Here is a 26,218-nt window from a genome sequence, read left to right as displayed (position 1 = left end):
ATTAGTAAAGATTTAACCTTTAAATGCTTCCGTCCTACAGTGAAAAGAGGAAGATGATTTTCCTTGAATGACAAGTAAGTAAAAAGATGTTCCAAATGCTCCCAAGAGACAAATAAAACCATGACCTCCATCACTTTGCATGATTATTTATTCAGCTTTTCAATGATGAAAACTTATAATATAATAATAAAATATAATATAGTGCAGGAGCCTGACCAATATGCCATAATGAAGAAGATTATATTCTCATTTCCCTGCTCCTATTGAAGTCTAAGAGTGTTAAATCAAAACGTTTTGGTGTTTGTGATGATTCAGAGATGAGATAAGTCTACATGTGACTGGAGAGCGTCCTGACTCAAAATGTCATAAAACTGTTCCTGTTACCTTGGAATTTCTAAGGTGTGTATTCACTATATTCATAATGGACTTATGTGTATGTGTGTGTGACCGGATGGGCAGAAGGAAGAGGGGGAGGAGGTGCCAAGAGGTGAAAGTGAAACTGATAGATTCTGTATATATAGAGCGGCTTGTACCCAGAGGCAGTCATCTCATTTCCTTCGCTACTGCTAGTGCTAAAAGGAAGAACAGGCTATTCACCAGCTAATCAGCCTCCAGTCAGACGAAAGGACGACCTCTCCAGCTCAGTGAACAGACATGGCTCGGTGCGGTGATGGAAAGCTCCTCTTCTGCATCCTCTTCCTCACCTGCTGCATAGGTGAGGTTTCTCATGCAGGCATCTTTCCAGGTCAAACTCTCAACAGAGATGCTTTCTGCTTTCTTTCATCTCTCTGAAGTAGTAAAAAGATGGGATGAGTCAATGCCAAACTTATCTTTTTTCAGTTTTAAAGATAACCGGATGTAATTCAGTCTGAGCAAATCCACTTGGAACAGCTCCATGAGGAAGCAGCTGTTTAGAAAGTGAGCATGGAAAAGAGGAAATACATCAATTTGTGCCATTTAAATACACATTTGTTTATTTTCGTTTGACTTGAAAGTTCAACTCTCTGTCTTTGCAGTTCGAGTATCGCTGTTTCTGAGTCTGAAGCTTGTTCTAACTTTAAAGTGTCATCACTTCATTATGCATTAAGTTTATTTATAGGATCACAAATTTGTATGAGGAATTTGATCCTCATTTTTGATTAGGAAAAACTCTGCAAAAGCCTCTTTAACAAGACACAACATCTTCCAGGATTGGAAAGACATGCAATAGCTGCCAAACTGAGAAAGAAGCAGCAGTGCTAGAATTACAACATTGAGAACAGAATGACAATTGTAAGCAAATAGAAAAATATAGCATAGTACATAGTATATAATATTAAGTGTAATTAAGCAAAGTAACCAAACAAACCAATACAGAAACTTTCAACAAGCAAATAAATAACTTCTTCAAATGATTTTCTTAGATATGTATATATAGACATCTGGAGACAGTCCGTAGGGTGGCGTTAAGTTCAGTGTCTTCAGTCAGCTTCTTGACATGGGGGCTACGGCACCAGACTGGAGCACAGTACTTGGCGGCTGTAAACACCAGTGTCTTTGTCGTGGCTCCCCATGTGATACCAGCTAGGTGGTGTATCAGTGTGGCTCAGGCGGTTGCCTTTGCCTTGACACTGACCAGGTGTTCTGTCAAACTTCACACCCAGGTATGTGGGAAGGGGCTGGAACTGTACTCTGCCATTATTGATCACGATATTCATTTCGGGGGTCACTTTTTTGTTGTTGAGGTGGAACATTGATGTCACGGTCTTGTCAACACTGAGCTTCAGGCACCAGTTCTTCAGGTATGAAGACAGGATGTTCATGTCTTCAGAGAGGCCCTTTTCTACTGCTTATATATAGACGTTGAACAGCGTAGAGTAGTTGCAAGGTTGCATGTCCTTAAAGATAAACAAATGTCTTTACAACATCCACAGACCGCAGCGCTAGCACATCTGAGGCCTCAACCTGACTCTGTTTCTTAATAAGAGGTCACAAGTCTGACAGTCTGTGAACAATGTTAATTCTTAACCATGTTTTGCATTTTACACGTGCTCTGAGAAACATTTGATCCCCATTTTCTGCAATGAAAATGCGGCCACTGTGTATTGTTGAAATCTGTTCCATGTGAGAAAGATAACTGCAATCTTTTTTACAGCCACCTTTGAAGCCAGTAAATTTTGGGAGGTGAGTCACTTATTTGCTCAGTTGAAGTAACCTGATCTTCTTTCTGTCTCTCAGCAACTTTGGCGCAGATACCGGTGGACCGCAACTTCAAAAAAAAAAAAGAAATGGAAAAACATGTTGTAGACTATCGTCGACAGGTCAAGGGACAGGGCTGCTCTGTTGGTTCAGCGTTGTAAGTCTATGATGTACATTTATTTAACACCCAAGTTATCAAAATATCTGCACCTGCTCCTCTCTCTAACCCAGATGATTTTTTTCTTGTAGATTTGTGACCAAACATGGGAAGAAACTCAGTTCAGCTAAAAACTTGCTCAATGGAGTGCTGAAAGGTGTGGATGGCGTGAAGAAATTCTGCAAGCTGAACAAATATACGGTACTGTTAAACTCCATAATACAATCTGACAAAAAGCAGCAAATAACAGTTACCACTCAAAATCTGGACTTCAACATGAAGCTTGAGCCAGAAAGTGCTTAGCTTAGCATAAAGACTGTAAGCAACAGCTAGCTATATCCAGGAGGCAATTAACTTCACATAAAGACTGAGAGTAGGTGGAAAATAGCTCTGTCCAAAGTTCAAAAATATGTGTACTATCGCTAAACCTCAATTCTTATCTCCTTCTAAAACCACAAAAATGTTTTGAGTACAGAAAACTGGACTTTGGACATACATGTTTCCACCTGCTTTCACTCTTTATGCTAAGGTAATTGCTTCCTGGCGATACTTCCATATTTTTCAGAGAAGATAGCAAATATTTTTTATATTGGTTTACTGTAATGTTAGACACCTTGTGGAATTGGTTGGTTTTACATTTTGGGGAGGCTCATAGGAAGTCCGCCATAGCACCAGGGCAGCATGAACTATAAAGGAGAGGAAGAAATGGGAAGAGAGAAATGGGGTTGGGGAGGGGCGCAGAATACGAGAGCGGAAGCAGAGGAGAAGTCTAGGCAGTTGTGGTGCAGTCCTGCTCCTGAAACTACGCTATATAAACTTCCGTTCATGAGAGAGAAAAAAATCAGGCTAAATTTCAGAATAGTCCTCCGTTGTACTCTCAAAGGGGTTGTTCAACAAAATGAACCAAAAACCACAAACACTAACACTGGCTCTGAGTCATGAAGTTGAACAGGAGCCAAAGCAGATTTCAAAACATCACTTTTTGCAGTGTAAAATGAAACTGGCTCAGATTAAAGAAAAACGTCACATTTGTTAATAATCCTTCAGGGAGACTTTGAGCACCATGTTTAACCATCTATAGTATCAATTTTTAGATTACTAGATTACTGATATCATTGTCAGAGAGTGTAAGCATCTACCTTTAAATTTAGAGCTTCAGTCAAACAAAAAATGAGCGCCTGTAGTGTTTGAAAAGCCTTTTCTTTTCTGGTCTTTGACTGTAAAGCAATACATTAGACTCTGTGTATAATTCGACCTGGTAGCACACAGCATGTCATCAATCTCCCACCTTTAGAAGAGGCTATCATTTTCTGACAGGAGCTCCAGCTTGAAGCATGTGATTCACTGATCAGTGATTAATGAGTTTGGTTTCTGAATATTCTGAATTTTTGTGTTTCTACAGCACCAACGCTGCACCGGATTGCTGGACCAAGTCAAGGAAATGATGTATCCAACCAATTACCAAACAAATAACACTAATCTCTTGTTTCCCACAAAAGCTATTTTGATATTTCTTTTGTCTGTCCTGTATTTCATTATTTAAATAAGGTGTGGTACATTCTGTTCATTCAGTACATTTACTTCATTTGTGATAACTATAAAGCACTTTGAAGGATTTTTAATGACTGTAGAAGAAAAGTTTAAAATGTGAAAATGTGTGTGTACCTCAATAGATTACCTCTAAACAACTGAGCTTTGTTATTTAAATTTAATATTTTTAATATTTATGAAAAAGAAATAAAGTCTAGTTTTTCCAAATGTGTGTGTCTGTCATTCTTTGTCAATGATGCCCTTCACTCTGTTGGGAGTTATCTTTCTGATAATTTTGGCTTCCAGGTCCAATTCTTTGTCATTTACATGTTTAACACAGAGTTGTTTTTTTTAATTGTATACTATATTAATGATATGAAATGTTTGCTGTGCATCAGTGAATATATACTGATCAATTTAAGCTCACTATCCTCAGTTTAACATCTTTACTACAATACTCTGACCTGGAGGCATCTAAAGAAATCCTTGGAAAACAACACAACCAGAGGAAAGCAGCTGATTTTGAGGTTGGCAGGTTTGTACTCAATGATTAAGGCAAACGTTTCTAATTACACAAAAATTAAACAGTTTAAAACATACTCTGCATACAACTGAGATTTACAGAGGTGGATTATGCTGCAGAAATAGTTTAAATAGATAGTCACCTGTTTTTGTTTCACCTGTTTTGGGTGAATTTGTATTATCTGTATAAACAGTAAATTATCTTTGATTGTCTGAAGTTTGTAGCTGCAGGTCAGAGGTCAGATAAGTAAAAGAAAACAAGTTGCAAGATCTGCTGCCACCAACATGCACTGGTTTAAATTTAAAATTAAAATGATGCACTTTCGCCACCAGGTGGTGCTATTGTTTTAAGATGAGATGGATCAGATGTGAGTTCAGTGTGACTGTAAACAATCTCGTCCTCATCTCAACTTCCTAGTGTAACAGTTTTTCTTGTTTGTTGTTGATTCCACTTGCCTCCATCACATTTTAGTTTGTACCTGTATTATGAATTCCCATCGGTTTGCCAGTATGAGAGGATTGAGCTCATGGTAGGTAACATGAAGCACAGCGTTACATTAAATCTGTCAAAATAACGTAATTCAGTGACACAACTATCATGATATTATGTCCGCCTATATTGCAGAAAGTGGCGACGGCATTGTACTCACTTTAATGTGTCAAATTGTTCATATTATGTCAGTGTTTACACTGCAGTTAGCTTCCTAAGTTAAGCTAACGTGTGCTAACTTTTCTATAGAGCTGTGCCTTAACATCGCTGTTCCTACGTGACTGACCAGTGGATTTTCATGCTGCATTCAGGTACATATTTTTGTTGTGTATTTATTTACCATAATGTATTAATGAATAGTGCCAGTATGAGGGGATTGAGCTCATGAGCTGTGCCTTAACATTGCTGTTGCAACGTGACTGATCAGTGGATTTTCATGCTGTATTCAGGCAATAAATGGTCAAAAGTCGAAGCATGTCGGTCCATACTTCACACAACACAACGCAGACTGAAGGAGACTGAACGACAGTTACACTAGAACAGGTAATCTGTGAGATTTACACTATAATAATACTCACATGGTGATACTATTTGCACTGTACTGTATGCAAATGGAAATTGGTCGCTGTAGTTCAATCAATCAATGAATCTTCATTTATGTAGCACCTTTCATGCAGGTTAATGTAGTTCAAAGTGCTTCACATTCAGTTGATTAACAAGCTGATAATATATACACATGCATATTAACATACAGTTGGACTGATGAATAGTTTATCCAAAATACTTTGTATTGCACCATCATGTCATGTACATTGAAAAAGTGCAGTTTCTGTGAAAATTGTCCAGGTCGGGTGTGTGTGAGGTTTATGGAGCAGTGCTGGTTTTGATGGGAACAGTGCTGGTTGTATGTACAGTCTGACAGCTGCAGGAAGGAAGGACTATATGATATCACTCCTTCACACACTTTGGGTGAAGGAGCTCTGCAGTACAGTCATAGTCATAGTGCAGGTATATTCTTTATATTAGAACTACAAATTAACTTTCTTTTGTTGATTCTTGGCTTGTTTCTTTAAATTGAAATTGCAGAGTGGTGTGGTTCTCCTCCTCATACCTGCCAACAATTGAGCAGTAAAATCCGGGAGATTTTTGCTGGGAGGAGAGATAAGTATTGTTGTGATTTGTCGTGTTCGTTTGGGCAAGGATATTAGGAGAAGATTCTTCGGTCTCAAATCAGCTTTATTGAGAAACAGCAAGCAAATACAAAGTACAGAGCTCTGGGTCAAACACTACGCTTCCCTGATCTACAACAAAGTGTGTCAGTTCAAGAAGTCTGAATCACTACTGTTTCACTTGACCCAACATATAGCGCATAACGTAGTAAATTGTGCAAGCAAGGCGTCGTCTCCTTCTCATGGGCTGTTGCAGGACTTCCTCGTTTTGTCTGGCTCACATCCTCACGTAGCTTTTGCTGCCCTAGTTGTGACCTACCATTTTAACTGACAGTTGTATGCAACACCTGATTCCCATCACATTTGGCGCTTTTCCACTACACAGTTCCAGCTCGACTCAACTTGGGTTTTATTTTGCGTTTCCACTAGGGATAGTACCTGGTACCTGGTACTTTTTTAGTACCTGCTCTGCTGAGGTTCCGAGCGAGCCGAGCCGATACAAAATGTGACGTCAACAGACTGCCGGCCGCTGATTGGTCAGAAGAGTTGTCGCTGGAAGAGTCATGAGCCGTTCCACACAAGAATCAAACCCGGCATTTTTAAATACCGACTACAGAGTTACAGCCATACGGCTCAATTTTGTTGCTTTGTGTGACAGAAAGCCACATACAGCAGTAGTACACCATCGCCTCCATGTCCTCCATTGTTTATGTGTTTGTGTCACATATAAAACGAAGTCACAGCAGTTTCCCGGAGCCGTTGCTATGACAACCCCGCCCACATTGAGTAAGTACTTCTTTGGAATGGATTGAGTCATTCCTGGAACCGTGTCGAGTCGAGTAATGCTGGAACTGTGTAGTGGAAAAGTGCCAATTGTCTTGTCCTATCATATGTGCACACATTCTACAACATATAAAAATAAGGAGTTGTTTTCTTGGGTAAGCCGTCATAGTTCCTGTTTCATAGCTCTATGGCAATAGCTGCGGTCAACGTGCCTTTCACATAATGCTGAGAACTAATGTTTTTAATATTTCACACCCCCTCCCGTGCCCTCCGATCCTCAGAGGGAAATCTCCTTGCCCTACCCCCTCGGACCAAGCACCGAACTTGGGGGGGCAGAGCCTTCTCCACTGCCGCCCCCACCCTCTGGAATTCACTCCCCAAACCCATCAAAGACTGCACAGACCCCCATACCTTCAAATCACTCGTAAAAACACACCTTTTTAAACTGGCTTTTAACCTGTTAACTGTTTTTTATCCTCTTTTCATTTTATGTCTTTTTAACCTTCTATATTGTTTGTTCTTTTCATTTTGTCTTTTTTTTAACTTGTAAGCGTCTTTGAGCACTTGTAAAAGTGCGTTATAAATAAAATGTATTATTATTATTATTATTATTATTATGACATGCGGGAAAAACAGGAGTGTTGGCAGGTATGGTCTCCTCTCTGCTCTGACTGCAGCTGGGACTGCTGCACGAGGCAACAGTGAACCTGACTGCCTGTGTGCTTTGGGGCGGGGGAGTGGCTCATCACAGCATCCGCTGCTCATTGAGGACAATAACTGCAGAGTGATACATGCTTTCATGTTAGTCTCCTAAACGTTTGGAAAGTCGCCAAGCTGGCAACACTGATCAGGGCACTATTCTAGCAATTCAAGCCCTCGCCCCCTCAGTACTGAAGCCAGTTGTGGCATGTCTGATAAATGCTGGGAAATGAAATAACAGCTCATAAGAGATCTTAACAAGGGGATTTTTCTTTTTCCAGTTGGGAGGGGTGATGAAATGTGTATTCACTATATTCATAATGGACTTAGAAGGAGGAAGGGGAGGAGGTGCCAAGAGGTGAAAGTGAAAGTGATGAATCATATATATATATATATATATAGAGCGGCTTGTACACAGAGGCAGTCACCTCATTCCCTTCGCCACTGCAAGTGCTGAAAGGAAGAACAGGCTATTCACCAGCTAATCAGCCTCCAGGCGAAAGGACGACCTCTCCAGCTCAGTGAACAGACATGGCTCAGTGCGGTGATGGAAAGCTCCTCTTCTGCGTCCTCTTCCTCACCTGCTGCATAGGTGAGTTTTCTCATGCAGGCATCTTTCCGGGTCAAACAGAGATGCTTTCTGCTTTCTTTCATCTCTCTGAAGCAGTAAAAAGATGAGATGAGTCAATGCCAAACTTATCTTTTTCAGTTTTAAGAGATAACAGGATGTAATTCAGTCTGAGCAAATCCACTTGGAACAGCTCCATGAGGAAGCAGCTGTTTTGAGCATGGAAAAGAGGAAATGCTTTCAAACTGTTTTTGACATTTAAATACTTTTAAACATTTTTTTTAGCTTCTGTTGTGAAATATGTGGATGATTTAAAGTTATATAAATATATGAATATGATAGAAAATCATTCATCTGTGAAACTGCAAATACCTACGTTCAAGTTTCAACTTTATTAGAATGTAAAAGGGAATAAAGTGAATTAAAATGTCAGTTGAAGTAACCTGATCTTCTTTCTGTCTCTCAGCGACTTTGGCGCAGAGACCCATGGACTGCTGCACCAATGTACGCAGGAAGACAATTAAAAAAGCTTCAGTTACAGACTACCGTCTGCAGTTCCAGGGACAACATGGCTGCTCTGTTGATGCAGTGATGTAAGTATGTATGTATGAACAGACACACTGTTATTCTTTCTGTTTTGTGCTCGTTATCAAAAATATCTGCACCTGCTCTTCTCTCTAACCCAGATGATTTTTCTTGTAGTTTTCTGAACAGACGTGGGAAGGAACTCTGTGTAGCCACAGACTTGCCGTGGCTCAGTGATGTGAGGAAACATGTGGATGTCAGGAAGAAATTCTGCAAGGAGAACAACAAGTATCGGGTACTTTTATCTAGTATTAAATGAGTTTGTTGTGTTTAAACTCCATAATAAAATCTGACAAAAAGCAGCAAATAACAGCTACTACTCAAAACTCAGACTTTAAAAGAATCTGTTTTTTGTTTTTATCAATTTAAAAAAACACTATTTGATATTTTCTTTGTTTTCTTGCTGTGAGTTACATGAGAAGATGATTACTCTCGTGTCTGTCTGTTCAACATGAAGCTGGAGCCAGAAAGTGATTAGCTTAGCTTAGCATAAAGACTGTAAGCATGAAGCAACAGCTAGCTAGCGGGAGCTCCAGCTTGAAGCATGTGATTCATTGATCAGTGATTAATGAGTTTGGTTTCTAAATATTCTGAATTTTTGTGTTTCTACAGGGCAATCAATGCTTTGGAGGAAAGCGTGTGTAAACTGAGAATGACTCTGAACCCACAGCATTTCTGCAGCTAGGCAAAATAATGGTCGACCAACATATAATACTTATCTTGTTTTATACAAAAGCTATTTTGATATTTCTCCTGTCTGTCCTGTATTTCATTATATAGATAATGTGTGGTACATTTGGTACATTCTGTTCATTCAGTACATTTACTTCATTTGTGATAACTATATAGTACTTTAAAAAATATCTTTCTGTGGAGTCCCTGTTTTCAATGACTGTAGAAGAAATTGTTTAAAATGTGAAAATCACTGTGTACCTCAATAGATTACCTCTAAACAACTGAGCTCTGTTATTTAAATTTAAATCTAACATTTTTAATAAAAAAAAAAAAAAGTTTAAGTCTAGTTTTCCCAAATTTGTGTGTCTATCATTCCTTGTCAATGATTCCCTTCACTCTGTTGGGAGTGGAAATGATCTTTCTTATAATTTTGTTTTCTTTGTGCCAAACGAAAGTTTCCAAACCTCATTTTTTGCTTTGGTTTGTTAAGTTTTACACTAAAATACAAAACAAACCCCACAGCATTTGAACAATGGTAACAATGCGGCTCGGATGTGTATCAGGCAAAACTGAAGTAATCTGTCATCCAGCCTTATTAGAGATTTGACAACCAGGAGATGAAAACAATAAACTGAGCATGTCAGTCTTTACTGTACTTGTTTTGGTTTTGGTTAAGAAATCAAACAGAAATATGCATGGATCAAGTGTTGAGTGACAACTGTAGTTTTTAGGGTTGTTTCATGTAATGGGTCAAAATGTGTGTATCTGAGACAAAAAACGATGTCAGATCAGTTTATTCAAGAGGACAAAAGTCATAAAACTACACAATAGCTCCTAACATACTTGCTCTGAAAGCATCCCAAAACAGTTTCAAATATTTCAGATTGGAGGGGGTTTGATGGTCCTTCCAATGAATGTTTGTTTCTGGTCTTGGTACATATCTTGCTATCCTGAATCTTGGAGGAAATCCTGATAAATCTCTAATAAGTCCAACTGAAATTAAATTAAATTTTTGGGGCCACTACTGCATTCATAATATCTTTGCATTTATCCTCTGCTATCGCCACTAGGTCCAATTCTTTCTCATATATTTGTTTAACACAGAGTAGTTTTGTTTGTTTTTTTAATTGTATACTATATTAATGATATGAAATGTTTGCTGTGCATCAGTGAATATATACTGATCAATTTAAGCTCTATCTATCTGTTTTTGAGGTCGGCAGGTTTGTACTCAATGATAAAAAGGAAAAAGTTTCGAATTACACAAAAATTAAATAGTTTAAAACATACTCTGCATACAACTGAGATTTACAGAGGTGGATTATGCTGCAGAAATAATTGAAATAGATAGTCAACTGTTTTTCTTTCACCTGTTGTGGGTGAATTTGTATTATCTGTATAAACAGTAAAGTATCTTTGATTGTCTGAAGTTTGTAGCTGCAGGTCAGAGGTCAGATAAGTCAAAGAAAACAAGTTGCACGATCTGCTGCCACCTACATGCACTGGTTTGAAATTAAAATTATGCACTTTAGCCACCAGGTGGTGCTACTGTTTTAAGATGAGATGGATCAGATGTGAGTTCAGTGGTGAACAATGTGGTCGACTGTCCTCATCTCAACCTCCTGGAAAAGGTAATCTGTGAGAGCAACTTTTATTTTGAAGGGTAGCGTTTTTGCTGTCATGTTTTTCTTTATTCCTTTGAGTGTTGTTAATATAGTAGGAAATTGTGTAATTGTGAATGCTCATGTTAATGTTTTAAACACATATGTCAGGGAAAATGTCTGATTATTACTGAAAGTATAGTGAGTATTTTATTTTCTAATCAACACTTACAGCGTTGTGTCAGATGTTACTTCCTCTCTGCGCTGTAAATTTTTCCAGAAGGGTACGCATTTCTTTTGCTCTGCATATTTCCATTGTTTTTGTTGTAAAAGTGAATGCAAGTTACTTAAAAGTACTTTTATAGCTGGTGTAATCACAGTGTTAACTTGCAGAACTGTTGTGTTATTTCTTTTCATGCATATACTTGCTAATTAGAGGAGAATGTGTCTTGGCCTGTGTGTGCTGCAGGGTTAGGACTGCTACTGTCATTTTTATTCAAGGGCCACATACACACCAATTTGATCTCATGTGGGCCAGATCATTAAAATGATTAAGGAAGGAAGATAAGACAGACAGAAGAAAGGGAGGAAGGACAGATGGAGGGAATGAAGAAAGGGAGGAAGGGCAGATGGAAGGAAGGAAGGAAAACAACACACGAAGGAAAGTGGGGTGGAGTAAACCCCTCGTTGGGCCGGTTCTGGATTGTGCATAAAAAGCTCTTTGCGCTGTGACTTTTTCCAGAAAGAGCACAGAGAGCATGTGTGAGAGAACCTGTGAATGTTTCTTCTCCATATTGTAGGGGAATAAAGAAGAACAGGCTATTCACCAGCTAATCAGCCTCCAGTCAGACGAAAGGACGACCTCTCCAGCTCAGTGAACAGACATGGCTCGGTGCGGTGATGGAAAGTTCCTCTTCTGCGTCCTCTTCCTCTCCTGCTGCATAGGTGAGTTTTCTCATGCAGGCATCTTTCCGGGTCAAACCCTCAACAGAGATGCTTTCTGCTTTCTTTCATCTCTCTTCTCTGAAGCAGTAAAAAGATGAGATGAGTCAATGCCAAACTTATCTTTTTCAGTTTTAAGAGATAACAGGATGTAATTCAGTGGATGATTTTAAGTTATATAAATATATGAATATGATAGAAAATCATTCATCAGTGAAACTGCAAACACCTACGTTCAAGTTTCAACTTTATTAGAATGTAAAAGGGAATAAAGTGAATTAAAATGTCATTCCTCAGGTAATAGCTGTGCAACATAGAGCAGACATTAAGACGTGTGTAAAAAAAAATAAATAGGTGCAAGAAAGTTCACAGATATCTGAAACATGATGAGCAGTCTTTGATCCCCATTTTCTGCTGTGTAATATGTCCACTATGTGTTGTTGGAATCTGTTCCATGTGAGCAAGAGAACTGCAAATGTTTTTTACAGTCACATCTGAAGCCAGTAGATTTTGGGAGGTGAGTCACTTATTTGCTCAGTTGAAGTAACCTGATCTTCTTTCTGTCTCTCAGCGACTTTGGCGGAGAGACTCGTGGACTGCTGCAACGATGTACACAGGGCTACAATTGAAAGACGTTCACTTGCAGACTACCGTCGACAGTTCAGGGGACAAGGCTGCGATATTGATGCAGTGATGTAAGTCTATTATGAACAAACACACTGTTATTCTTTCTGTTTTGTGCAAGTTATCAAAAATATCTGCACCTGCTCCTCTCTCTAACCCAGATGATTTTTCCTGTAGTCTTGTGGACAGACGTGGGAGGAAATACTGTGTAGCCACAGACTTGCCAGGGCTCAATGCGGTGATGAGACATGTGGATGACTTGAAGAAATTCTGCAAGGAGAAAAACTATCTGGTACTTTTATCTTGTGTTAAATTAGTTTATTGTGTTTAAACTCCATAATAAAATATGACAAAAAGCAGCCAATAACAGCTACCTCTCAAAATTCAGACTTTAAAAGAATTTTCTGTTTGTTTTATCAATTTAAAAAAACACCATTTGATATTTTCTTTGTTTTCTTGCTGCGAGTTACATGAGAAGATGATTACTCTCATGTCTGTCCGTTCAACATGAAGCTGGAGCCAGAAAGTGATTAGCTTAGCTTAGCATAAAGACTGTAAGCATGAAGCAACAGTTAGCTATATCCAGGAGGCAATTAACTTTGCATAAAGACTAAGAGCAGAAATGAGTATTCCAATCTTTATTAGTGATCGATGTCCCTTTTCTTTTTTTGAAAAGCACAAAAAGTGTTAAGCCTTCTTTTCTGGTCTTTGATTGTAAAGCAATACATTAGATTCTGTGTAAAATTCAACCTGGTAGCACACAGCATGTCATCAATCTCCCACCTTTAGAAGAGGCTGTCATTTTCTGACGGGAGCTCCAGCTTGAAGCATGTGATTTATTGATCAGTGATTAATGAGTTTGGTTTCTAAATATTCTGAATGTTTGTGTTTCTACAGCCCAAACGCTGCTTTGGAGTGAAGCGTGTGTAAACTGAGAATGACCTCTGACCTCACCGCATTGCTGCAGCGAGTCAAGGAAAAGGTGTTATCCAACCAATTACCAAACAAATAATACTAATCTCTTTTGTTACACAAAAGCTATTTTGATATTTCTCCTGTCTGTCCTGTATTTCATTATATAGATAAGGTGTGATACATTTGGTACATTCTGTTCATTCAGTACATTTACTTCATTTGTGATAACTATAAAGCACTTTGAAAAATATCTTTCTGTGGAGTCTCTGTTTTCAATGACTGTAGAAGAAATTGTTTAAAATAGTAATAGATTACCTCTAAACAACTGAGCTCTGTTATTTAAATTTAAATGTAATATTTTTAATTTTTAAAAAAAGTTTAAGTCTAGTTTTCCCAAATTTGTGAATCTATCATTCTTTGTCAATGATTCCCTTCACTCTGTTGGGAGTGGACATGATCTTTCTTATAATTTTGCTTTATTTGTGCCAAACTAAATCGTAATCTGTCATCCAGCCTTATTAGAGATTTGACAACCAGGAGATGAAAACAATAAACTGAGCATGTCAGTCTTTACTGTACTTGTTTTGGTTTTGGTTAAGAAATCAAACAGAACAATGCATGGATCAAGTGTTGAGTGACACAACTGTAGTTTTTAGGGTTGTTTCATGCAACGGGTCAAAATGTTTGTATCTGAGCCAAAAAACGACGTCAGATCAGTTTATTCAGGAGCACAAAAGTCATAAAACTACACAATAGCTCCTAACATACTTGCTCTGAAAGCATCCCAAAACAGTTTCACAAATATTTCAGATTGGAGGGGGTTTGATGGTCCTTCCAATGAATGTTTGTTTCTGGTCTTGGTGCATATCTTGCTATCCTGAATCTTGGAGGAAATCCTGATGAATCTCTAATAAGTCCAACTGAAATTAAATTAAATTTTGGGGGGCTACTATTGCATTCATAATATCTTTGCATTTATCCTCTGCTGTCGCCACTAGGTCCAATTCTTTCTCATATATTTGTTTAACACAGAGTAGTTTTGTTTGTTTTTTTAATTGTATACTATATTAATAATATGAAATGTTTGCTGTGCATCAGTGAATATATACTGATCAATTTAAGCTCTATCTATCTGATTTTGAGGTTGGTAGGTGTGTACTCAATTATTAAGGCAAAAGTTTCTAATTACACAAAAATTAAACGGTTGAAAACATACTCTGCATACAACTGAGATTTACAGAGGTGGATTATGCTGCAGAAATAATTGAAATAGATAGTCACGTGTTTTTGTTTCACCTGTTGTGGGTGAATTTGTATTATCTGTATAAACAGTAAATTATCTTTGATTGTCTGAAGTTTGTAGCTGCAGGTCAGAGGTCAGATAAGTCAAAGAAAACAAGTTGCACGATCTGCTGCCACCTACATGCACTGGTTTAAAATTAAAATTATGCACTGTAGCCACCAGGTGGTGCTATTGTTTTAAAATGAGATGGATCAGATGTGAGTTCAGTGGTGAACAATGTGGTCCACTGTCCTCATCTCAACCTCCTGGAAAAGGTAATCTGTGAGAGCAACTTTTATTTTGAAGGGTAGCGTTTTTGCTGTCATAGTTTTCTTTATTCCTTTGAGTGTTGTTAATATAGTAGGAAATTGTGTAATTGTGAATGTTCATGTTAATGTTTTAAACACATATGTCAGGGAAAATGTCTGATTATTACTGAAAGTATAGTGAGTATTTTATTTTCTAATCTGTATTTACTGCGTTGTGTCGGATGTTACTTCCTCTCTGCGCTGTAAATTTTTCCAGAAGGGTACGCATTTCTTTTGCTCTGCATATTTTCATTGTTTTTGTTGTAAAAGTGAATGCAAGTTACTTAAAAGTACTTTTAAAGCTGGTGTAATCACAGTGTTAACTTGTAGAACTGTTGTGTTATTTCTTTTCATGCATATACTTGCTAATTAGAGGAGAATTTGTCTTGGCCTGTGTGTGCTGCAGGGTTAGGGCTGCTACTGTCATTTTTATTCAAGGGCCACATACAGACCAATTTGATCTCATGTGGACCGCATCATTAAAGAGATGAAGGAAGGAAGGTAAGGAAGATAAGACAGACAGAAGGAAGGGAGGAAGGACAGATGGAAGGAAGGAAAGTGGGGTGGAGTAAACCTGGTGGGCCGGTTCTGGATTGTGCATAAAAAGCTCTGCGCTGTGACTTTTCCCGGAAAGAGCACAGAGAGCATGTGTGAGAGAACCTGTGAATGTTTCTTCTCCATAATGTAGGGGAATAAAGAAGAACAGGCTATTCACCAGCTCATCAGCCTCCAGTCAGACGAAAGGACGACCTCTCCAGCTCAGCGAACAGACATGGCTTGGTGCGGTGACGGAAAGCTCCTCTTCTGCGTCCTCTTCCTCTCCTGCTGCATAGGTAAGTTTTCTCATGCAGGCATCTTTCCGGGTCAAACCCTCAACAGAGATGCTTTCTGCTTTCTTTCATCTCTCTGAAGCAGTAAAAAGATGAGATGAGTCAATGCCAAACTTATCTTTTTCAGTTTTAAAAGATAACAGGATGTAATTCAGTCTGAGCAAATCCACTTGGAACAGCTCCATGAGGAAGCAGCAGTTTAGAAAGTGAGCATGGAAAACAGGAAATGCTTTCAAACTGTTTTTGACATTTAAATACACATTTGTTTATTTTTTTTAGCTTCTGTTGTGAAATATGTGGATGATTTTAAGTTATATAAATATATATGAATATGATAGAAAATCATTTATCTGTGAAACTGCAAACATCTATGTTCAAGTTTCAACTTTATTAGAATAAAAGGGAATAAAGTGAATTAAAATGTCATTCCTCAGGGAATAGCTGTGCAACATAGAGCAGACATTAAGACCTGTGTAAAAAAAAAAATAGGTGCAAGAAAGTTCACATATATCTGAAACATGATGAGGAGTCTTTGATCCCCATTTTCTGCTGTGAAACTGTGTCCACTATGTGTTGTTGAAATCTGTTCCATGTGAGCAAGAGAACTGCAAATGTTTTTTACAGTCACATCTGAAGCCAGTAGATTTTGGGAGGTGAGTCACTTATTTGCTCCGTTGAAGTAACCTGATCTTCTTTCTGTCTCTCAGCGACTTTGGCGGAGAGACCCATGATGTGTTGCACCGGTGTAAGCAGGACTACAATTGAAAGACTTTCAGTTGCAGACTACCATCTACAGGTCAAGGGACATGGCTGCTCCATTGATGCAGTGATGTAAGTCTATTATGAACAAACACACTGTAATTCTTTCTGTTTTGTGCAAGTTATCAAAAATATCTGCACCTGCTCCTCTCTCTAACCCAGATGATTTTTCTTGTAGTTTTGTGACCAGACGTGGGAAGGAACTCTGTGTAGCCACAGACTCGCCGGGGCTCAGTGATGTGATGAGACATGTGGATTACTTGAAGAAATTCTGCAAGGAGAAAAACTATCGGGTACTTTTATCTAGTATTAAATGAGTTTGTTGTGTTTAAACTCCATTAAGAAATCTGACAAAAAGCAGCAAATAACAGCTACCACTCAAAATTCAGACTTTAAAAGAATCTTCTTTTTGTTTTTATCAATTTAAAAAAACACCATTTGATATTTTCTTAGTTTTCTTGCTGCGAGTTACATGAGAAGATGATTACTCTCATGTCTGTCCGTTCAACATGAAGCTGGAGCCAGAAAGTGATTAGCTTAGCTTAGCATAAAGACTGTAAGCATGAAGCAACAGTTAGCTATATCCAGGAGGCAATTAACTTTGCATAAAGACTAAGAGCAGAAAAGAGTATTCCAATCTTTATTAGTGATGATCGATGTCCCTTTTCTTTTTTTGAAAAGCACAAAAAGTGTTAAGCTTTCTTTTCTGGTCTTTGACTGTAAAGCAATACATTAGATTCTGTGTAAAATTCAACCTGGTAGCACACAGCATGTCACCAATCTCCCACCTTTAGAAGAGGCTATCATTATCTGGTGGGAGCTCCAGCTTGAAGCATGTGATTCATTGATCAGTGATTAATGAGTTTGGTTTCTAAATATTCTGAATGTTTGTGTTTCTACAGCACAGACGCTGCTTTGGAGTGAAGCGTGTGTAAACTGAGAGTGACCTCTGACCTCACCGCATTGCTGCAGCGAGTCAAGGAAAAGGTGTTATCCAACCAATTACCAAACAAATAATACTAATCTCTTTTTGTACACAAAAGCTATTTTGATATTTCTCCTGTCTGTCCTGTATTTCATTATATAGATAAGGTGTGGTACATTTGGTACATTCTGTTCATTCAGTACATTTACTTCATTTGTGATAACTATAAAGCATTTTAAAAAATATCTTTCTGTGGAGTCTCTGTTTTCAATGACTGTAGAAGAAATTGTTTAAAATGTGAAAATCACTGTGTACCTCAATAGATTACCTCTAAACAACTGAGCTCTGTTATTTAAATTTAAATCTAACATTTTTAATAAAAAAAAAAAAAAGTTTAAGTCTAGTTTTCCCAAATGTGTGTGTCTATCATTCCTTGTCAATGATTCCCTTCACTCTGTTGGGAGTGGAAATGATCTCTCTTATAATTTTGTTTTCTTTGTGCCAAACTAAGTAGTAATCTGTCATCCTGCCTTATTAGAGATTTGACAACCAGGAGATGAAAACAATAAACTGAGCATGTCAGTCTTTACTGTACTTGTTTTGGTTTTGGTTAAGAAATCAAACAGAAATAAGCATGGATCAAGTGTTGAGTGACACAACTGTAGTTTTTAGGGTTGTTTCATGCAACGGGTCAAAATGTTTGTATCTGAGACAAAAAACGACGTCAGATCAGTTTATTCAGGAGGACAAAAGTCATAAAACTACACAATAGCTCCAAACTTACTTGCTCTGAAAGCATCCCAAAACACTTTCACAAATATTTCAGATTGGAGGGGGTTTGATGGTCCTTCCAATGAATGTTTGTTTCTGGTCTTGGTGCATATCTTGCTATCCTGAATCTTGGAGGAAATCCTGATGAATCTCTAATAAGTCCAACTGAAATTAAATTCAATGTTTGGGGGCTACTACTGCATTCATAATATTTTTGAATGTATCCTCTGCTATCGCCACTAGGTCCAATTCTTTCTCATATATTTGTTTAACACAGTAGTTTTTTTTTGTTTTTTTTTAAATTGTATACTATATTAATGATATGAAATGTTTGCTGTGCATCAGTGAGTATATACTGATCAATTTAAGCTCTATCTATCTGATTTTGAGGTTGGCAGGTTTGTACTCAATGATTGAACAGTTTAAAACATACTCTGCATACAACTGAGATTTACAGAGGTGGATTATGCTGCAGAAATAATTGAAATAGATAGTCACCTGCTTTTCTTTCACCTCTTGTGGGTGAATTTGTATTATCTGTATAAACAGTAAATTATCTTTGATTGTCTGAAGTTTGTAGCTGCAGGTCAGAGGTCAGATAAGTCAAAGAAAACAAGTTGCACGATGATGTGCTGCCACCTTCATGCACTGGTTTAAATTAAAATTATGCACTTTCGCCACCAGATGGTGCTATTGTTTTAAAATGAGATGGATCAGATATGAGTTCAGTGGTGAACAATGTGGTCCACTGTCCTCATCTCAACCTCCTGGAAAAGGTAATCTGTGAGAGCAACTTTTATTTTGAAGGGTAGCGTTTTTGCTGTCATAGTTTTCTTTATTCCTTTGAGTGTTGGTAATATAGTAGGAAATTGTGTAATTGTGAATGCTCATGTTAATGTTTTAAACACATATGTCAGGGAAAATGTCTGATTATTACTGAAAGTATAGTGAGTATTTTATTTTCTAATCTGCATTTACAGCGTTGTGTCAGATGTTACTTCCTCTCTGCGCTGTAACTTTTTCCAGAAAGGTACGCATTTCTTTTGCTCTGCATATTTTCATTGTTTTTGTTGTAAAAGTGAATGCAAGTTACTTAAAAGTACTTTTATAGCTGGTGTAATCACAGTGTTAACTTGTAGAACTGTTGTGTTATTTCTTTTCATGCATATACTTGCTAATTAGAGGAGAATGTGTCTTGGCCTGTGTGTGCTGCAGGGTTAGGACTGCTACTGTCATTTTTATTCAAGGGCCACATACAGACCAATTTGATCTCATGTGGGCCGGATTATTAAAAAGATGAAGGAAGGAAGGTAAGGAAGATAAGACAGACAGAAGGAAGGGTGGAAGGACAGATGGAAGGAAGGAAAACAACACACGAAGGAAAGTGGGGTGGAGTAAACCTGGTGGGCCGGTTCTGGATTGTGCATTAAAAGCTCTTTGCGCTGTGACTTTTTCCAGAAAGGGCACAGAGAGCATGTGTGAGAGAACCTGTGAATGTTTCTTCTACATATTGTAGGGGAATAAAGAAGAACAGGCTATTCACCAGCTCATCAGCCTCCAGTCAGAAGAAAGGACGACCTCTCCAGCTCATTGAACAGACATGGCTCCTTGCGGTGATGGAAAGCTCCTCTTCTGCGTCCTCTTCCTCTCCTGCTGCATAGGTGAGTTTTCTCATGCAGGCATCTTTCCGGGTCAAACCCTCAACAGAGATGCTTTCTGCTTTCTTTCATCTCTCTGAAGTAGTAAAAAGATGAGATGAGTCAATGCCAAACTTATCTTTTTCAGTTTTAAAAGATAACAGGATGTAATTCAGTCTGAGCAAATCCACTTGGAACAGCTCCATGAGGAAGCAGCAGTTTAGAAAGTGAGCATGGAAAAGAGGAAATGCTTTCAAACTGTTTTTGACATTTAAATACACATTTGTTTATTTTTTTTTAGCTTCTGTTGTGAAATATGTGGATGATTTTAAGTTATATAAATATATATGAATATGATAGAAAATCATTCATCAATGAAGCTGCAAACACCTAACTTCAAATGTCACCTTTATTATAATGTCTACACATGCATGCATGCACACATAAAGTGAATTAAAATGTCATTCCTCAGGGAATAGCTGTGCAACATAGAGCAGACATTAAGACCTGTGTAAAAAAAATAGATAGGTGCAAGAAAGTTCACAGATATCTGAAACATGATGAGGAGTCTTTGATCCCCATTTTCTGTTGTGAAAATGTGTCCACTATGTGTTGTTGAAATCTGTTCCATGTGAGCAAGAGAACTGCAAACATTTTTTACAGTCACATCTGAAGCCAGTAGATTTTGGGAGGCGAGTCACTTATTTGCTCAGTTGAAGTAACCTGATCTTCTTTCTGTCTCTCAGCGACTTTGGCGCAGAGACCCGTGGACTGCTGCACCGATGTAATTACGAGGACTACAATTGAAAGACGTTCACTTGCAGACTACCGTCTACAGTTCAGGGGACAAGGCTGCCCCAATGATGCAGTGATGTAAGTCTATTATGAACAAACACACTGTAATTCTTTCTGTTTTGTGCAAGTTATCAAAAATATCTGCACCTGCTCCTCTCTCTAACCCAGATGATTTTCTTGTAGGTTTGTGACCAGACGTGGGAAGGAACTCTGCTTTGCCACAGACTTGCCGTGGCTCAATGATGTGATGAAACATGTGGATGACTTGAAGAAAGGGTGCAAGGAGGGCAAATATAAGGTACTTCTATCTAGTGTTAAATGAGTTTGTTGTGTTTAAACTCCATAATAAAATATGACAAAAAGCAGCAAATAACAGCTACCTCTCAAAATTTAGACTTTAAAATAATCTTCTTTTTGTTTTTATCAATTTAAAAAAATCACCATTTGATATTTTCTTTGTTTTCTTGCTGCGAGTTACATGAGAAGATGATTACTCTCATATGTGTCCGTTCAACATGAAGCTGGAGCCAGAAAGTGATTAGCTTAGCTTAGCATAAAGACTGTAAGCATGACGCAACAGTTATAGCTATATCCAGGAGGCAATTAACTTTGCATAAAGACTAAGAGCAGAAATGAGTATTCCAATCTTTATTAGTGATCGACAGTGTTGGTAAAGTTCACGTTCTACATGAACTAGTTCAGTTCATAGTTCATAATTCCAAATTATAAACTAAGTTCACAGCTCCAAAAAATGAACTAGTCCAGTTCTTTTTTTCAATACGTTGCGAACTATACTCTTTTAAAATTGTTGCCACAGCCAGCAATTATTTCATTAGTTTAACACTGAAACTATGTGTCAGATTTCATCCAGTTTTGAATCCTTATCCAACCAGGATTTACATTAGCATCGAAGGGCCTTCCCCCATTGTTGTTTAAACTCCATTCAGTCCACACTTGTAGCAGTTGCAGCTTTCACCCCAACATTATATTCTCAAAAACATGAGGAAAAACTAGCTTGAATGTCATATATATGCTAGTTTATATAAGCTAGTTTTATATATATATGTGTATATATGTATATATATATATACACACACACACTCACATAAACACATACTTAGGAGTTTATATTCAATGATAAGTAGACCAAGAAAAAAAACAACACACTGACACTTCAAAATATATATATATATATATACATATATATATATATATATACACTCACACAAACACATACTTAGGAGTTTATATTATATATATTTACAAATATTATGGAAGACAACACAGTAAGCAGACTATTAATTAATGACATCAATAACCATTTACCCGATTTTTGTTATCTGTGACTGTGATTGTGGGAAAGTATGACTATTGTGGAATCCATGAGCGCATTTAAACATGAATCATTAACACAAAACTGAACGCTAAACAGAACGTGACATGGAATGAGAATATCATTTTTGTCATTGTGTGTACGTTGTCATTTGTAGTAAATTAAACATGAGCATTTAGTCCTTTTTGACATTTAGTAGTAGTTTATAGCTACCTCTCCACATGCGCGTTCCCGCGATGAGGGGGTGCTTTTCACGGCAGGGGTGCTTAATACGGCACAACAGGCAGTGCGACACTGGCTGCCGTTGCCTTTGGTTGCCAGATCCACTCAAGTTGAGCTCTACTCAACTGTGGCGCTCTCGCACTTGTTAGAATCTGGCACAGACAAAGAAGCACATGCAACGGTTGGGCAACACTTTAGTGCGATGTGTTTTTTGCCTGAACCTTATTGAACGAAATTAAAAAAGAGTGAACGTGACGTTCACAGACACCAGAATGAACGCGTTCATAGTATCGTTCATCAGGCAGAAATACCGTTCGTTCGTTCAAGTTCACCAAAATTATGAACGAGTTCATGAACTTTCGTTCAATGAACGCGTTCATGCACAACACTGGTGATCGATGTCCCTTTTCTTTTTTTGAAAAGCACAAAAAGTGTTAAGCTTTCTTTTCTGGTCTTTGACTGTAAAGCAATACATTAGATTCTGTGTAAAATTCAACCTGGTAGCACACAGCATGTCATCAATCTCCCACCTTTAGAAGAGGCTATCATTTTCTGACAGGAGCTCCAGCTTGAAGCATGTGATTCATTGATCAGTGATTAATGAGTTTGGTTTCTAAATATTCTGAATGTTTGTGTTTCTACAGTACAAACGCTGCTTTGGAGTGAAGCGTGTGTAAACTGAGAATGACCCTGACCTCACCGCATTGCTGCAGCGAGTCAAGGAAAAGGTGTTATCCAACCAGTTACCAAACAAATAATACTAATCTCTTTATTTACACAAAAGCTATTTTGATATTTCTCCTGTCTGTCCTGTATTTCATTATATAGATAAGGTGTGGTACATTTGGTACATTCTGTTCATTCAGTACATTTACTTCATTTGTGATAACTATAAAGCATTTTAAAAAATATCTTTCTGTGGAGTCTCTGTTTTCAATGACTGTAGAAGAAATTGTTTAAAATGTGAAAATTACTGTGTACCTCAATAGATTACCCCTAAACAACTGAGCTCTGTTATTTAAATTTAAATTTAATATTTTTAATTTAAAAAAAAAGTTTAAGTCTAGTTTTCCCAAATTTGTGTGTCTATCATTCTTTGTCAATGATTCCCTTCACTCTGTTGGGAGTGGAAATGATCTTTCTTATAATTTTGCTTTCTTTGTGCCAAACTAAGTCGTAATCTGTCATCCTGCTTTATTAGAGATTTGACATCCAGAGATGAAAACAATAAACTGAGCATGTCAGTCTTTACTGTACTTGTTTTGGTTTTGGTTAAGAAATCAAACAGAAATAAGCATGGATCAAGTGTTGAGTGACAACTGTAGTTTTTAGGGTTGTTTCATGCAAAGGGTCAAAATTTCAGATTGGAGGGGGTTTGATGGTCCTTCCAATGAATGTTTGTTTCTGGTCTTGGTGCATATCTTGCTATCCTGAATCTTGGAGGAAATCCTGATAAATCTCTAATAAGTCCAACTGAAATTAAATTAAATTTTTTGGGGCTACTACTGCATTCATAATATTTTTGCATTTATCCTCTGCTGTCGCCACTCGGTTCGAATTTTTCTCATATATTTGTTTAACACAGTAGTTTTTTTTGTTTTTTTTTAAATTGTATACTATATTAATGATATGAAATGTTTGCTGTGCATCAGTGAATATATACTGATCAATTTAAGCTCTATCTATCTGATTTTGAGGTTGGCAGGTTTGTACTCAATGATTAAAGGAAAAAGTTTCGAATTACACAAAAATTAAACAGTTTAAAACATACTCTGCATACAACTGAGATTTACAGAGGTGGATTATGCTGCAGAAATAATTGAAATAGATAGTCAACTGTTTTTCTTTCACCTGTTGTGGGTGAATTTGTATTATCTGTATAAACAGTAAATTATCTTTGATTGTCTGAAGTTTGTCGCTGCAGGTCAGAGGTCAGATAAATCAAAGAAAACAAGTTGCACGATCTGCTGCCACCTACATGCACTGGTTTAAATTAACATTATGCACTTTAGCCACCAGGTGGTGCTATTGTTTTAAATTGAGATGGATCAGATGTGAGTTCAGTGTAACAATGTGGTCCACTGTCCTCATCTCAATTTCCTGGAAAAGGTAATCTGTGAGATCAACTTTTATTTTGAAGGGTAGCGTTTTTGCTGTCATGTTTTTCTTTATTCCTTTGAGTGTTGTTAATATAGTAGGAAATTGTGTAATTGTGAATGTTCATGTTAATGTTTTAAACACATATGTCAGGGAAAATGTCTGATTATTACTGAAAGTATAGTGAGTATTTTATTTTCTAATCTGTATTTACTGCGTTGTGTCGGATGTTACTTCCTCTCTGCGCTGTAAATTTTTCCAGAAGGGTACGCATTTCTTTTGCTCTGCATATTTTCATTGTTTTTGTTGTAAAAGTGAATGCAAGTTACTTAAAAGTACTTTTAAAGCTGGTGTAATCACAGTGTTAACTTGTAGAACTGTTGTGTTATTTCTTTTCATGCATATACTTGCTAATTAGAGGAGAATTTGTCTTGGCCTGTGTGTGCTGCAGGGTTAGGACTGCTACTGTCATTTTTATTCAAGGGCCACATACAGACCAATTTGATCTCATGTGGACCGCATCATTAAAGAGATGAAGGAAGGAAGATAAGACAGACAGAAGAAAGGGAGGAAGGACAGATGGAGGGAATGAAGAAAGGGAGGAAGGGCAGATGGAAGGAAGGAAAGTGGGGTGGAGTAAACCCCTTGTTGGGCCGGTTCTGGATTGTGCATTAAAAGCTCTTTGAGCTGTGACTTTTTCCAGAAAGAGCACAGAGAGCATGTGTGAGAGAACCTGTGAATGTTTCTTCTCCATATTGTAGGGGAATAAAGAAGAACAGGCTATTCACCAGCTAATCAGCCTCCAGTCAGACAAAAGGACGACCTCTCCAGCTCAGTGAACAGACATGGCTCTTTGCGGTGATGGAAAGCTCCTCTTCTGCGTCCTCTTCCTCTCCTGCTGCATAGGTGAGTTTTCTCATGCAGGCATCTTTCCAGGTCAAACCCTCAACAGAGATGCTTTCTGCTTTCTTTCATCTCTCTTCTCTGAAGCAGTAAAAAGATGAGATGAGTCAATGCCAAACTTATCTTTTTCAGTTTTAAAAGACAACAGGATGTAACTCAGTCTGAGCAAATCCACTTGGAACAGCTCCATGAGGAAGCAGCTGTTTAGAAAGTGAGCATGGAAAACAGGAAATGCTTTCAAACTGTTTTGACATTTAAATACACATTTGTTTATTTTTGCTTGACTTGAAAGTTCAAACTCTCTGTCTTTGCAGTTAGAGTATAGCTGTTTCTGATTCTGAAGCTTGTTCTAACTTTAAAGCATCATCACTTTATTATGCATTAAGTTTAATTATAGTATCACAAATTTGTCTCAGAGGAATTTGATCCTCATTTTCGATAAGGAAAAACTGCTGTCAAACTGAGAAAGAAGCAGCAGTGCTATAATTACAACATCGAGGACAGAATGACAATCATAAGCAAATAGAAAAATATAGCATAGTACATAGAATATAAGAAGGGTTATAACCTTAAGAGTTTTAAGCAAAGTAAACAAACCAATGCAGAAACATTTAATACTAGAAATGAAAAGTACTCCATTACAAGTTCTACATTCAAAATCTTACTTCAGCAAAAGTCAAATCATCAGAAAAATGTACTCAAATTATCAAAAGTAAAAGTACTGATATGTTATTATTATTATTATACATGACGTGATGAGATTGTTAATACAGATGCATCAATTTATCAGCAGCATTTTAGCTTCAGTTGTGAAATTTGAGGATGATTTTAAGTTATTTAAATGAATATGATAGAAAATCATTTATCTGTGAAGCTGCAAACACATAAATTCAAACTTTATTATAATGTCCACACATG

General features: G+C 37.5%; 2 protein-coding genes across 4 annotated transcripts; both read left to right on the top strand.

The window, feature by feature from the left end:
- Positions 1 to 537: 537 nt before the first annotated feature.
- On the top strand, positions 538 to 17,776 carry LOC128364438 (C-C motif chemokine 19-like). 3 transcript variants are annotated; one of them, XM_053324965.1, is made up of 5 exons: positions 11,225 to 11,241; positions 11,758 to 11,902; positions 12,471 to 12,594; positions 16,796 to 16,910; positions 17,520 to 17,776. In XM_053324965.1, the coding sequence occupies exons 2-5, from the start codon at positions 11,842 to 11,844 to the stop codon at positions 17,550 to 17,552; spliced, it is 333 nt and encodes a 110-aa protein (XP_053180940.1). In that variant the 5' UTR covers positions 11,225 to 11,241; positions 11,758 to 11,841; the 3' UTR covers positions 17,553 to 17,776. The 3 variants fall into 3 exon arrangements, with proteins under 3 accessions (XP_053180941.1, XP_053180940.1, XP_053180942.1); XM_053324966.1 differs by lacking the exons at positions 11,225 to 11,241; positions 11,758 to 11,902 and adding an exon at positions 538 to 715; XM_053324967.1 differs by lacking the exons at positions 11,225 to 11,241; positions 11,758 to 11,902; positions 12,471 to 12,594 and adding exons at positions 15,801 to 15,861; positions 16,566 to 16,689.
- A 2,057-nt stretch (positions 17,777 to 19,833) lies between these two features.
- LOC128364841 (monocyte chemotactic protein 1B-like) lies at positions 19,834 to 22,977 on the top strand. Its single transcript, XM_053325463.1, has 4 exons — positions 19,834 to 19,974; positions 20,697 to 20,823; positions 20,929 to 21,043; positions 22,945 to 22,977. Exons 1-4 carry the CDS (start codon positions 19,914 to 19,916, stop codon positions 22,975 to 22,977), a joined length of 336 nt encoding a protein of 111 aa, XP_053181438.1. The 5' UTR covers positions 19,834 to 19,913.
- Positions 22,978 to 26,218: the final 3,241 nt, after the last annotated feature.

Source organism: Scomber japonicus, chromosome 9 (genome assembly GCF_027409825.1).
Source record: "Scomber japonicus isolate fScoJap1 chromosome 9, fScoJap1.pri, whole genome shotgun sequence".
NCBI classification, from domain to species: Eukaryota; Metazoa; Chordata; class Actinopteri; order Scombriformes; family Scombridae; genus Scomber; species Scomber japonicus.
The sequence above is the reverse complement of the archived record's forward strand: the minus strand, read 5'-3'. Positions and strand labels throughout refer to the sequence as shown.